Here is a 15,340-nt window from a genome sequence, read left to right as displayed (position 1 = left end):
CTCACCTTCAATTTCTCCACTATTACCCCTCCTTTTTACAAAAGCACGGTCAGAGTTGAACGTTTAACCTAGTCTAACCTTAGGACCCGCCTTAATATTACAAATGCTTGTATTTCTCTGCGCACAAAATGCACTTGTCAGAATCAAGCTTTAAAAAATTTTATATATTAATATGATTTTCTACTTTCATTGAGATTTTTTTTTAACCAGCATCAGTCCATATTATAAATATCAAATATTCTTTAATTTTTGGAATTTTAATCCTTTAAATGCCAGGTTTGAAAAAATAAAATAAAAGAAAAATGTATGTTCGATACTTGCTAAGTAGATTTTGTTGTTATTATTATCACAGCCTAAGATATGTCAATGATTAGCAGCAACATTGATTTTTATATATTATTATTTTTTGTGAAAATGCACACAAAATCAAGCTTTAAAAAATATTAGACATTTATATGATTTTCTACTTTCACTGAGTTTGTTTTTTTAACCAGCAACAGTGCTAGTCATCAAATATAAGTAATTTTTAGATTTTTTTTCTTTTCTTTGATGATCGCAGCCAGGGATATGTCAGTGATTAGCAGAAAACTTGAATGTGACAGTGCACCTTGAGAAAATAGCATGTAATTATTACAAATTGTGTACATCTCATACTGTACATATCAGACAAATACTGTTTTTGCAGTCTATTTTCATAAATTCTTACATCCGACAGCATTAGAAGTGAAAAGAATGCTTTAATTGGCAAATTAGAATGAATTCAACAAATATCCCAATAATTCAATCCAAATTATACTTTGTAAAAACAACATGTTGATAGTATGCAATCTATTGCCACTGTATAGATACAAAACAAAAATGCCAAAATAAATGCGAAAAAAGCTTTAAAATAGCCATAAAAAAACCCACAATATTTAATCACATGCATGCATTCATACAAAAAGTAGTTTACATATAGACAGTATATTGGGAAGTAGTGGTAAACAGTTGTAGTAGGTTATTAGTATTTCAAAGAAAGTATTTCAGATGTGAAAGCACTATTACGGTGTCTTAACTGTAGTTTGAGAGAAAGGATGAGAAGTGGTTTTCCATTAGAACACTTTCTTTCCATTTCAAGCAAGTCAAACCTATCGGAAGAAATGCAGCTCTTCTCCATGTTGTCTGCAACTCTGTGACATATTTACCTTTGAATATTGCAGTTGATTGTGTTGAAATGGAAGAGTGGCCTAAGAGTTTAAAATCTGCGGTGTTCTTATTATTTAAGTAAAGACCCTGAATTTTCTGCCATCAAGGGGTGACACCATCAGCCGCGCTGAGCCCGGGGAGAGGAGAGGCCGCCAGTAGTTTCTCCAGATGACAGTACAGATCCTCGAAATCAGCAGGACACACGCCAACACTAGCAGCACAACTGTTTGGAAACAAAAGAAAAGGGAAAATGCAACTGTGTTTTATTGGGTCAGCCAGCAGAAGTTAAGTGAATGTCCAGGTTTAAGGGAGTATGGAAAGGCGACACACTATGATTTTTATTGTAACGTTAAGAACCCCAATTCCAAAAAAAGTTGAGATGCAGTCTAAAACATAAATAAAACCAAATACAATGACGATTAATCACTAATCAATTAAATACAATACAAAGACAAGATATTTAATGTTGACACTGATAAACTTGAAAGTTTTTTTGTAAACATACACTCATTCTGAATGCGATGCCTGTAATATGTTCCAAAAAGGTTGTTTACCACTGTGTGACAACTTTAAGTTTTTGGGAACTGAGGACACTAACTGTTGAAGTTCTGAAAGTGAAATTCTTTTTCATTGTTACTTGATATATGATCTTAGTTGCTCAAAGAGTTTGGGGTCTCTGGTGTCATATTTTGTGATTCACACATGTTCAATAGGAGACAGATCTGGACTTCAGCAGGTCAGACTAGTAGCTGCACTCTTTTACTACCAAGTCGCGCTGTTGGAACACGTGCAGAATGTGTCTCACTGTCTCACTAGAATATGCAGGGACGTCCCTGGAAAAGATGTTGTATGAATGGCAGCACATGTTGCTCCAAAACCTGTGTGTACTTTTGAACATTCATGGTGCCTTCATAGATGTGCAAGTTACCCATGATGCAATGGGCCCTACATGGTAGAGTCTGAACTGGCATTTGTAGATGCAGAGATTAACTATATTTACTGACAACAGTTTTCTTGAGTGTTCCAGAGCCCATGTGGTAATACCCTTTATACCTGCCTAGTATCCTGGATGTGTTATGGAACCAATTTGGTGAAACACTGTTGAAAGGAGGTTCCAACCTGATGACCCCAAAGACGTGTTAGTCTTCACTGCTCTCTGGCCCCTATATTTAAGGAGGAGGAGGGGGTGGCAGAGCTTTCAGCCCGATCCGGTGGAGGTGGTATTTAGTCCGTTCAGACCTGTCACCCTGGGTCTGCCTCCCAGGTTTCTTTCTTTTATATCACGGCTCTCTGGCCTTTATATTTACATCATAATTCCTGATTAGTGCCACTGGGTTGTTCATTGAGTGCTTATCCTTTTCTGGAGCGCAAGTTTCTTGTGTTTTAGTTGAACTATACAGTCGTGTCTTTTTAATGCAATGCAGCCTGGGGGGGGTCAAAGGTCAAAGGCACTCAACATTGGTTTTCAGACTTCTGCAGAGACTTTTATCGATTCTTTGAATCTTTTGATGATATTATGGATTGTAGAAGGTGAAATCCTTGAATTTCTTTCTTTGTTTTTAAACTGTCGGTTCATTTGCCTGTGCAGTTTTTCGAAAAGTGGTGAACCTTTCACCATCCTTACTTGTGACTGTCACTAATTAACACATTTCCTTCTGGAATGTTTATGTTTGTTATTTTTTGAGCATTCCACAATACTTTTGTTGTCCTGTTCCCAACTTCTTTGGAACATACTGCAGGCATCAAATTTGGAATGACTGTACATTTAAAAAAACTAAGCTTATCAGTTTGAACATTAAATATCTTGTCTTTGTACTGTATTCAATTTAAAACAAGTCAAAGGGATTTGCAAATCACTGCATTCTGCTTTCATGTGCATTTTAAACAATGTCCCAACTTTTTTTGAATAACATTTTTTTTCTTTTTCGTGATAGCATGATGTTTGAAAACAACTGTCCAGATGACCTCTTTTTTAAAAAAAAATCTGGAGTTTTTGATACAACTGTAGGCAAATTAAATTAACAGTGTCTGTGGATTTGGACTTAATATGTTTGTGCTGTCTGTTCTGTTCACCCTGGATTCATACACCGTAAATGTTAAATGAAAAGCAGACAATAATTTAGCTTGTCAGGCTGTGCTGTATAGATGTTAGCAGGGCTGTAGTCATAGCTGTGGTGATCCAGTTGCGGTTGCGGTTGTCTTCAAACTCACCCATGAATACAGAATTTGGAGTGGGATCATCTGGGTTAAAACGTCTGAGGACGTTTCCAACCAGAGCCACGATCACCACAGGGTACACTGTCAGGACGTACCGCACCCAACGGTCCAGCACCCAGTTCTCCAGGATGAACCTGCACACATAGGAAAGCAACCATGAACCAACTGTAAAATGTATCTGAGAGCAGTGATGATTTAACAGTGCTTCCATTAATTTAATCCCATGTTAATATGCTGATGGCTAAAAATTATACTGATAGTTTAAGTTCTACACTGAGATTTCCCTTAGCAGCTGCTGTCTTGACATTTATCAAGTGGCTTGCCAACAATTCGGTGTTAACACCTCAAACGTGATGCAATTAGGGTTGGTAAATAACGTGTTTTATATTGCGACAATCAGTGGTCAACATTTCTGTCTTTACGAGGCTGTACCAAGTTGAGTTTCAAAGCTCAGCTTCTCAGTAAGGGGTCTCAATAATGCTCCAAAGTTAGGCTAAATTTTGACAATGGAAAAACAGCATGGTCATTTAAAAGTGATCCCTTGACCTCTGACCTCCAGATATCTGAATGAAAATGGGTTCTGTGGGTACCAATGAGTCACTGCTTTATAGAAATGCCCATTTTATGCTAGTCCCCTGCAGTTTTTTGCTCTAATGTGATTTAGTATCAAGACAATCCGGTAAGAATTGCTTCATTTTGTCAATATGGACTGCAAAACTGTTTTGAAATGCAAAATAATTGAATTTAAACATGAAAAAAAATTATCACAATTAACCGCTGAAATTCTGCAATAAATGGGGATGAAAAAACAAAACAAAATATATATTTTAAAAATATAGAAATATTTTGAAAAAGTCTGAAGATCATACCTTCAGCAGCTTCTGCATTAAGCTTTGTTAATTTGATCTGTTAAGTGATGGATTCATTATTGAAGTACCGTCACAAGTTAATGTAATTATAATACTTGAATCAAATCTATCAATCTTCTATTAAAAAAAAAAAGAAAAGAAAAAACATATTTTTAACTGGTCCAATTGAAGCTTACCATGCCACCACCTCTGCAAACAGGATGCACAGAGAAGCTGTTGCTGCTGTGCTCTTGTCCACACCCCACATGTGGAGAACCAGTGAAAAGTTGATCAGAGAGGCAATGGAAGTCCATGTAGTGTAGAGAGCCAACCCGTTCTGAACCTGAAAAAAAGAAGCACAAAGATGACATCATTAACAGGGGACAGAGTGTGTTCTGAGAAATTGACCCATCACCAATATCAATGAACTAGATGCAACCATCTGCCCTCACTCACACCCTCACTCACACACTCACACTCACTCTCTCTCTCTCTCTCTCTCTCTCTCTCTCACACACACACACACACACACACACACACACACACACACACACACACACACACACACACACACACACAGTGTGCCATACCAGTATTCTGAGACAGGCCAGGTCTTTGCGATGGTATGACTTTAACCAGAGCCCATAGTAATCTGTTGCAAAGCAGCTGAGGAACAAAGCGCTGTAGTTGGTAATCACTATTAGGATTATCACAACCAGAGCCGCTAACATCAACCTGCAACACAGAGAGAGGGAAAGAGAGGAGCAGCAGTCTCAGAGTCAGTTGTTTCGTTACAGACGCACATTTCACAGATAACAAAGTAATTTCCTTAACATCTGAGGCCTTTATATGGTCAGTCACAACATACTATCAGCTAAATTGCATTTTTATGGAGTGTCCTCAAGGCTCCGCTCTTCTTCCAGATTCTACTGATGTTTCAAAACTGAACTAAAAGCATTTGTTTGCTTTGCAGGTTATACTAACGTTTTCACCCCCAAAACTTATTTTGAATTAATAATGAGGCCAACAAACTAAATGTGTAATTACTCTCGACCTAATTACATTTTCAAATAAGAATAAAAAGAGCAACTAATTTGTTAGTTAATAGTTAATATTTTACAACTACTGTTAACTGCAATTTTTTTTTCTGCACAATATTTTTAATTTTTTAAAATTTTTTAATGGTTAAAAAAGCCATCACTGAGATCATACAGTGGTCTTGTAGCACACAAACTATAAAAGTACACCCACAATTCAACAACGGAGGACGGGTTTTAATTAACCTGCAAACTGAAATTGCACTATAAAATACAACTTATGGACATACATCAATTAAAATATAAATCCTTTTTTATCACAAACCAAGTTTTTACACTTGTAGGAGGTGGTATTTCAAGTGATTTGAAAAAGCCATATTTGGCAAAGCTGCAATGGAAACACTTTTTGTCTTTCATAGGTCACATGATGCTATGGCTATGTGCTTGTCAGTAGGAACTGTCTCCCTCATGATGCAGCAGGAGCTACAAGTGGTGTTATTGCATCACATAACTCCTCAAAAATTAAACGATTCATCTGGAAGTCTTAAATCAACAATTCCTCTGTGAAATCATGGACTATCACCTCCCAGAAATCCCTCATACGTGGCCACTCTCACGTATAAGGGGGTCACCTTTCCATTGTGGCTCCATAACACGCCTATGTGGCCTTGGATTGGAATTAGTGACGGCCAGTGCGGTGGCCAAACAATGCTTAAGTTTTGCGCAAATCTGTAATGAAAACCCACAGAGAATGTTGTTCCCGAAACAAGGTCTGTTATTCTGGCTAACTGACAGACCACTTACTACAACTTTCACAGGGACTATTTCTTCTGTATGAGGTAGTTGAATAAAGTCGTCCACTATTTGAGTTGAACTGTTATTCTTATTATGGTTCTTGATACATATTAAAACTTTAGAATATGTTTTTAAATGTCATTCTATAATGATGGGAGCAAAAGAAATTTCTATTCACATCCAAAAGACATTTTTGCAGGTAGACAGTTTTTTTTCTGTGCAATAAATGAAGTAGTGAATGGAAGTAGTAGCAGACATACTCTCTGTCCCACAGCAGCAACCAGATCATGTTCAGCAGCATGTTGGACAGCCAGCAAAAATAGAAGCTGTAGGGCAGCAGACACTGAGCCCAGGATCTATTCACAGGGAGAGAAATATCAGTTTCATCTGCATGTTGCTCTCACCAATGTATCCAATCAGACAGGTTCAATCTGCACGAAAAAAAAAAAATTTTTTTTAATTTAACCAGAAAAAACAAGGAAAGACTAATGATGTTAATATATGCTATAAGTAAACCATATAAACATGATAATTGAAAGAGCAACTAAGAATCAGAAGATAAAGTCCTTTTGCAGAAGATTCCACAGATACATGGAGCTGCATACATAAAGGCTCTTTCCCAAACTACGTATGAACCCTAGGTATAGATAATAAGAATAAGTAGAGTGAAGTTAGCTTACCCTCGGAATACATATGTGGTGAGGTATATGACCATGAGAGTGAGCCAGGTGTAGATGACACCCCAGATAGAGAAGGTCCAGCCGGCCGGAGTGATGTCTGTCTCGTAGCGGCCTGACACATTACCTGTAGAGGAATGGAAAGGACCTGGAAAACAGCAGAGATGATCAGTGTTCCAGCTGGATGGGCTCAAAGTCAGGGCTCTGAGCGACCAGTCAGGTTCCTCTGCACCTCGAACCATTTCCTTTAGAAGCTGGCTTTCTGCAAGAGGGCACTGTCATGTTGAAACAGGAAGGGGCCACGCTACATCTTGTTTCAAGGTTGTAGAAACAGTCTGGTCTAAACAATTATTGCATGCTTGGAAAGAGGTGTCATTTCTTATCTCGCAAAAACATTGAACTGCTAAACTGTGTTTCCGACTTAAGTAAGTAATCAGATCCTTTACTGAAGCAAAGTACAGGTTCATTAATCTTAAGATCCCCCATTACAAATAAAAGAGCTTAATTCAAAATACTACTTAGACCATTACTACTACTACTACTACTACTACTACTACTACTACTATTACGACTTACTACTATGCAAGCAGCATTTTACAGATTTAGCTGGTCTAAGACAGTTTTTACTTCATTGTCAATTTGAGACCTTGACAAATTGATTTCTTCAGTTGATATAAAAAAATCATGGAAAGAAGATAGTAAGCAACTTAACAAGAAATTGTCAAAAAATTAGCAAGACATTTGTATAAAAATGTCAAGAAAATTACCCCCAAAAAAGGCAACAAAAAAAGAAAACTGAAAAAAAAAACAAGAAAATGCTTTATATATATATTCTTTTTTTTCTGTAACATAATTTTTAAAATTCAATTATAAGATATATAAATATCATCTTCTGTACATTTTTTCCATTAAAAAAAGAATAATATCCCACCCCAACTAATTTTCAGGTCATTCTATTGTCAATTTTGATTTCAATTTAAAATTTTTTTTTTTTTTCCTTTTGCAGGATATTTCTCAACAAGATGCTTATTGCCTTTTCCCCGTGTTTTTACAAGCAATCACACCCGTTTTCCTCAGGTTTCAGAGGTTTAAATGCTTGTGAATGCAGCACGCAAAAACTGATGACGTTCTGGGTTGGGGTGTGACTTTTTTTTTCTTTTTCATCTTGACCCTCCTTGAAGCTATAAATGTTTTTCCTTATCTATCAATCACCCTCCCTCCACCATAAATCACATTTTTTTTTAATTCACACCAAATGTATGTAGTATTAGAGTCAATGCATCAGAACAGTTATTACTTATCACCAAAACAAACATCTCATTTCTTAAGCAACATGCAAATCCTCCTAAAAATTACATGCTAAAGGACTGTTGGAAACTTTCAAACCTGCTAGTGGGATTTAGGGTCCAGAGGTTACTTAAAATAAATATGAAATACTACCATTTAAAGTTGTATGTCCCTCACCTAAACCAAAATGCGTTACTGGTTTTGCACCACCCACTCCCCCCTCACAGATTTGGTTGAACAAAGACGAGAGAAAAGCAAACAGTACATAAAATGAGGACAACAGAAACGTCAGATCAGTCAGACCACCGTGTTAGGGTTACTCACTCTGTATCTTCATATGTAACAGGTACGACTAAAGATAACAACAGGAATAAATTAAAGCTGCAAGCAGCGATGAACAGGCCCTCGCACCTCTACGCATGTCGTGGCTACTTGATGGACTGACGGGACCATGTCTCTCTGAGAAAGGGCAACACTGCACACAGCAGTAAATTAGTGTGTCCTCCAAGCACTGGTGGACCTGGATACTTGTGAAATTTCTTTTGAAGAGATGTGTGTGAGAAAGAGGCACAGCTGCAGATGTGACAGGTGTGAAAAAGGGAGCCAGCCAGCCTGTGTGATTGGGCCTTGGCTGTATGTGCTCAATTCTGCTGCTCTGTAGTGCATGTGATTTACAGTGCTAAGAGTAGTGTCAACAATGGACTAAGAGTTTGCCTATCAGCGCATTTGGGAAAAAAAAATATGTGCAGAAGCTAAATTTGCTCTATTATGTCTGTAAAAGGCTCAAACCAGGTGATGATAAAGGTATATTGACAAATCAGTTGGGCTCTAGCAGAAATGGCAAAAATTTGGCCAAAAATCAAAAGAAAATTAAAATTGGTGGACTCTCTGTTGGGTTTAGGGCATGGCTCCAGGAGGCTTTTTTGTAGGTCTTGGGCTTTTTCACAAGCGTCTTAAGTTTCGTAGCTCTAGGTTAAACGATTGCAGGGGCTGCTTCGTTGAAAATTAGTAGTTGGCGCTACAGAGCACATTTTGGCACATCACAGCAAAAAAAAAAAATCAAATAACACATCATAGGACTATTGATGTGTATGCCACATTTTGTGAGTTTTTAAGCATCTTTAGCCACACAACACAACCTCCTGTTTTATGGCAAAGATCACCACAGAACAGCGTCAGCGTTTGCTGAAATCAAAAACGGCTCGCAATTTAACACCAACTTTAGGAAATACTGGTGTCCAGATTTGAAGTCGATCAGATGAAATCCGGAGGACAAGTGTTTAAAGAAACAGACAGTAAAATTACAAAAAAAAAAAAAGAAAATTCAAATTAAAATGCGGCACTTCCTGTTAGGTTTAGGGCATGGACCTACAAAAAAGCTCTCAGTTAAATGGTCTGCGGGGGCTGCTTTGTTGAAATTTTCTAGGGGGGGCTCCAGAGTCATTTTTGCACATCAGTGCAAAAAGATCATATCAGATATCAAAATTTAGGACTTGTGATGCCTGTGCCACTTTTGGTGAGTATTGGTGCATGCCTTGGCCCTCAAAAAGTGCTTCCTGTTTTATGGCGAATAGTGCATAACTATGGCGAAAGCGTTTGATGAAAAGTTTTTTTTCTGTGCATCATGACACACAATCTAGGGTCGCCCACATCTGAAGGTGAGATTTGCAAATTTTGAAGTCAGTCTGTTGAAATCTGTAGGACTATTGTTTCAAATTCCAACACCATGAAATCACAAAAAAATGACATTTCAATTCAAAATGACAGACTTTTTTTTACACCTATACACGACACTTATAAAATATCAAAAAATTCACCAGTCCACAAAAGCGTTCAAAGTTTCATGAGTTTTCGAGTATGATAAAGCCCTCAAAAAAGCGATTCATTGGCAAAATAATAATAATAAGAATAAAAAGCGGACCACTTACAGTCGGGTCCTCGCACTGGTCAGTGCTCGGGCCCTAATAAGAAGAAGAAAAAACGGACCAATTTCAATATGGTCCTCGCACCCTTCCGTGCTCGGGCCCTAACAAGTTTGCCACATTTCCATATTTACGCAACGGAAAACATTACAGAGTTTTCCGCCCACAAGTGACTTTTGTTGTTAGCCTGATATCACAGTGATTGGGCCTATATGAGGACATTTTCCGTTTCAGAGTTGAAAACGCTACAATAGAATAATAAATAAAGCCCATTAAGATATTACAAAAAACCCAACAAAAACCATAAAACCATTATGAAGGTTCAGATAATCAGTCTGCCATTCATTGTCTATGGAGTGGCTTAGGACTTTATACCCTATGACATCACAGATTTGAGACTTCCTTCTCTGGTTTCAGACTTTGACAAGGAGAGAAGCTCATGCTCACTAGTACTGATGGAACTTCCTTTAATCGCAGAAATAACATACTGAAGTTCTTTATTCTTGTGGTGTCCGCCCCTTCATGGGAAAGAAAAGGAGAAAAAAACAGACTCTGATTCTGAAATCTGTACTTGACTTTTGGTGACTCTTCTCAAATCGCAGTGCTCTTTCTTTCTGAAATACTGGCTAAAATTCACTCTTTGGGGATCGAACACTAATTAAATAGGGAGAGAGGTTGTTACCTCTTACAAATACCTGGGTATTTTGATTGATGATTCCCTTACTTTTAAACCACATGTACCTGGTAAAAAGAAAAAGGAGAAAAAAGCTAAGGCTAAAACTGAGTTTTTATTTTCCAAACAAGTCGTGTTTTTCTTTTAATGTAAAAAAAAGCCTCTTGTTGCTGCAGCTATTTTTTCCTGTTTGACTATGGTCATCTTTTGTACCTGCACACCTCTGCTCAGTGTCTCCATATGGTTGATACAGCTCACCAGGTTCAGTACAAACTGTAAAGCCACTGGAGTTGTACTCTCGGGTAGGATGGCCTGCTCTGGCGACACCTAGGCTCTTCCATTGGTACACCTTTTTTTAAAAGGCAATTCTTGGTCTGCTCCCACACTACCACTGTGCTTTTATCACACAGAAAAGAAGCAGACAGTATTCACTGCATTCTCAGGACCTCTAAATGCTCTCTGTCCAAAATGCCCGCACAGAAATTGTGAAAAGGGCTTCGGGGTATTCTTCTAAAAGAAAAATCTAAAATAAATCTAAAATAAAAATACTCACAGATTCTCTAGGATGTTGATATCATTTTTAGCCTGCCTGGTTGAACAACCAACAACTCTCCCATGAAAAAGAGATTCTTAAATCTCAAAGGGATCAACCTGGTTAAATAAAAATAAAATGATAAAAGAAAAGGCATAAAGGGATTCTCTCTTTGGTGAAACTAACAACTCCAAGACATGTAACTGTTGGAAGAGGTCACAGGCCAAAAGGATTAGGAACGACTAGTAGAACAAAGTAGTATATTTAAAATTTTAACGATACCCATCCCTAGGAAAAGCTCATTTAATCTTCAACAATTCTTGTGTTTGATAGGTTTATCATATATATTTTAATGTTAAATTCCATTAAAAAAAGTTGCAGGTTGAGCTGTCAGGTGATTATCAGCAGTCCATACGGACTGCTGTCGAGCATCAGTAGGATGTGGTAGAAAAAATAATCAAGTTCTAAAAATGTTCCTCCTCATTCGCTCTCTCAGAATCTTTGGCTACAATCCTTACTGGATAAAACATATGTGGCAATGTCAGTATCAAAAATGCATAATGCCAAACAAAAAACCATCTGTGCCTGCGCTTTTGTGCACAATGGGCCAACCAATTTGGGTTTTTCAGGGCCGGTACCAAAACTAATTGTAAGTATTTAATGAGACCAATAACCAATATTGGGAACAGATTATTTCTGTCAATACTCAGAATCTGGAATATAACAAACTCCAACACAAAACTTTGTTTTTAAATGCTTTTAGCAAATGTTAAATCAAAACTGAAACTTTCAACATCACATACAACAAGTTCATAGCGACCGCTCTTATAAAGTTCAGTGAAAATTTAAATATAAATAAATAAATAAAAATATCTCTCTGAGGTTCTAAAAAGGAAAAGTTCCTCCCATGCTGACACTTTCTGACATAGCAGATGGCCTTGGTGTTGGTTGACTGTAATAATAACACTTTTTTAAATTAATTAATTTTAATAACGCTGATAGAGAATGTCAAATATCGGCTCCGATAATCGGCCAGGCCAATATTCTGTTTTGCTATTAAAATTATTATTGTTATTTTTACTTTTCATTAAGTGTGACTTTTTTTTCCTTTTTAATTTTTTTTTCTTAAATCATTTCTTTATTTTCTTCTTTAGGTGCTGCCAGGGGTAATAGAAGGAGTATTATTGTGTGTTAATGTGTTTGTTGTTTATTCTCCATGTTAAAAATATGAAAAGTTGATATAAATAAAAAAAGAAATAATACAAATCTATTTCTCTGCACCCATCAAAGTAGATGGTACAAATACAAAGCCTTTCATTATTAACCATTGCAAAAAAAGGAAGAGAAAAAAAGCACAGAAAATGCCAACACTTGAGGCAGCGGGGGAGCTTTGGATGTTTATGCCACACCCTGCTGCTGGATGGATGCCCTCATTTCTTTTTATAAAGTTCTTCCAGCCCTCCAGGAGCACCAGCGTCTGCCAGGATCCCACCAACACCCTCCTGAAAAACTTTCCTACTGTTTCTGTTAATAAAAGTCGTTCTAATATAAAACTATACAGTAATTTCTTTTCTTATATAGTCATTTTATTACTCTGAGCAACATAAACTAAATTCCATCCAATTATTTGTTGGTCGGGATTTAGATGCAACGCCTACCACCAACTTTTTTTCCTCTCTGAGAGGTTATTTCGGGTTAAGCGACCGTTAATCGCTAGCTCGAAGAATTTAAGTGTTTTCCTATCTTGTTTTCATATACTCTTTCACAACTTCAACATGTTAACTGCATGTTAGCGTTACACAAACACGGTCAAGGGTCATGGAAAAAAACGTCTCATTGCTTTGTGTAACAACAGCAGCGCCATAATGAGTTCCCAGCAACACACCATTAACTGGAGTCCCCCTCCCAGTAGAAAACAGTTTCATAACCAGTTTAGAACCAAAATTACAAAACGAAAAGACGAAACATGTCCACACATTATACTACATTGAACGCTGCCATGTGAATGAGTGTGTCGGAAGGATTTCAGAAAACTTCACTTAAACTGTACAATATTGAAGCGTTTTACTGTGACTCACCTCTGCCCGCTCCTGCCAACGCGTTAACGATTAAAACGGCGACAAAGACCACCGTACACACGATGATAACTACAATTCGTGGTAAACTGTTGTCCTTCATGTTTGCAGCTGCTCTGTAGACCGTACTGTGGACCGCTGCAGTTAGCTGTCACTGACCGTCAGGGCGGAGGAACACACACACGCACGTTGTCCAAGTGATGCCTTCACGTGCGCTGTGAAACCGCCCACAGCCCTGGAGCAGACTGCTGGAGAGACTGACTCAGCGTTAATTTTCGTGAGACTGCATACATTTTTGATGCAGAAACGATCCTAACTCGACCCAATCACAATAAAATTGCTTTTTCTTATTGTCAGCGCTCAATGTGAGGTTTGAGTTTAGGTAAATGTGAGATGCATTGAAGGCGTAACAACGCCCTCTACAGGGAAATAGTGCCACCACTGCTGCTACTAACAAAACAGCCCAAAGCTGTGAAGGATATTTTTGGCAATAATTGAACTTAAAAGTCCAAATAGAAAATTAAAAGAGATCAAATTAAAAAAAAGAAATATATATATATATATATAGAAAGAAATATATATAATTTATAATTTAAAATTTAAAATGTGAAGTAGTGTTAAATTGGGACACTTTTTGGACATTTGCGTTCTGGAACAATTTACAATTAATTTTTCCACTTGTCTGAGCTCCAAACATGATATCACTTTATAAATATCAACCCCTTTACTACAACATGCAAAAGAAAAAAAAAAAAGAATTATAAAACACAGAATCAATTATTCCATCTCAAACACAATATGTCCTGAGACCACTTTTATACAGGCACTACTGACAAAATAGGACACCTTCAATGCTAAAATGGGACAACTTATATTATGATATAAAAGCCAGAGATATTGAAGAAGAGCAGTAATTTAAAAAAATGTATTGTTTCAAATAACACATATAATAACCCTGTACAACACCTTTCATCCTTCTTTGCAATGTAGCCTACTTTTAGGTAAATTCCATGCTTGAAACAGTTGTAGCTTTGGTACTCGCCCTGCCTCTGACTGTTCTTGATAGTCCAAAACCGTCCCTGTCATCCTGTCTTCACTTGCCTTACCCTTGCTGTTGCTTCTCTTTTCCTGTCTTTACTTGGTCCCTTCTCTTTGTCTGCCATTACCTCTGAAATGTAAATGAATTTTGGTGTTTTAAGCTATTTATATTCTTATTTGTTTACTTATTTGACTAATTATTTAAAACATTTCTATATGTAATATTTATGAATAATGCTATGCATCTCAGTTCTGCTCTCTAAGAATTATGCCTTTCTCCTTTGTACGGTAGAATAGCTATAGAGCTTTTTGAATTAGGCTTGCTAAAACATGACAATGCTAGACCTTCTACACTTAGTTCCAGCAAGCTACCTGACATATTTAGAAAAATATATTTGATAAAATTTATAAAAATGATTTATCTGAATATAGCAAGTGTTTTATGAACCTCAAAAAACAGTTTTCCCTCTCAAAATGACAAAGTAGTGTCCCATCTTGACAATAAAAGCATGTCCCATTTTACAACAGTAGACAACTGGCAAAATGGGACACTATCAAAATAAGCATTTTACAAAAAGGAGAAAGGAGAAAGGATTTTGGAATTGATTCATGGTAATTTTGATACACAATGATATAACATAGCAAAATATATTGGAATGAATAAGTGAGTATTTGTTTTTAGATTTTTAAAAGCTTAACAAGTTTTTGGTCAGAATGCTATGTCCTGGCAATTACTATTGTGATTCTTGTATCAGGTGTCACTGCATGCAAAGCCACGCATACAAATATAATGTCATATCCGGGTGACTTTTTTTTTTCCTGATCATATACCTATCAAGCAATGCATAGATACTGGTATTGGGTTATCTTGTGTATTCCTTGAAAATATAAACCATTGCAAAGCTTAACTGTCCCATTTTGCCAGTGTCCCATTTTGACAATACTTACCCCCTAATTTAAAAATATAAAGTGATAATAAAAAAGTGAAATTGGAAATGCATAAGCTGAAATGGAAATACTTACATTAAAGCTTGCACAGAATATGCTCTCTTTC

At 36.9% G+C, this 15,340-nt stretch overlaps 1 protein-coding gene across 1 annotated transcript; it reads right to left on the bottom strand.

The window, feature by feature from the left end:
- Positions 1–717: 717 nt before the first annotated feature.
- Positions 718–13,496, bottom strand: LOC121951974 (uncharacterized). Its single transcript, XM_042498474.2, has 7 exons — positions 13,252–13,496; positions 6,763–6,907; positions 6,343–6,438; positions 4,841–4,985; positions 4,448–4,593; positions 3,397–3,536; positions 718–1,408 (listed from the first exon to the last, which is right to left on the bottom strand). The coding sequence occupies exons 1-7, from the start codon at positions 13,349–13,351 to the stop codon at positions 1,260–1,262; spliced, it is 921 nt and encodes a 306-aa protein (XP_042354408.2). The 5' UTR covers positions 13,352–13,496; the 3' UTR covers positions 718–1,259.
- Between the last annotated feature and the right edge of the window lie 1,844 nt (positions 13,497–15,340).

This window comes from Plectropomus leopardus, chromosome 12 (assembly GCF_026936395.1).
Source record: "Plectropomus leopardus strain MGB_pleo_1.0 chromosome 12, ASM2693639v1, whole genome shotgun sequence".
NCBI classification, from domain to species: Eukaryota; Metazoa; Chordata; class Actinopteri; order Perciformes; family Serranidae; genus Plectropomus; species Plectropomus leopardus.
The sequence above is the reverse complement of the archived record's forward strand: the minus strand, read 5'-3'. Positions and strand labels throughout refer to the sequence as shown.

What these genes read in the sequence shown, in the direction of transcription:
- LOC121951974 (XM_042498474.2), bottom strand. Translation starts at nt 13,351, where the DNA reads ATGAAGGACAACAGTTTACCACGAATTGTAGTTATCATCGTGTGTACG. An exon ending in TGGCCTGTCTCAGAATACTG is followed by an intron (nt 4,594 to 4,840) that starts GTATGGCACACT and finishes TCTTTTTTTCAG; the next exon opens with GTTCAGAACGGGTTGGCTCT. An exon ending in TCCAAATTCTGTATTCATGG is followed by an intron (nt 1,409 to 3,396) that starts GTGAGTTTGAAG and finishes GTTTCCAAACAG; the next exon opens with TTGTGCTGCTAGTGTTGGCG.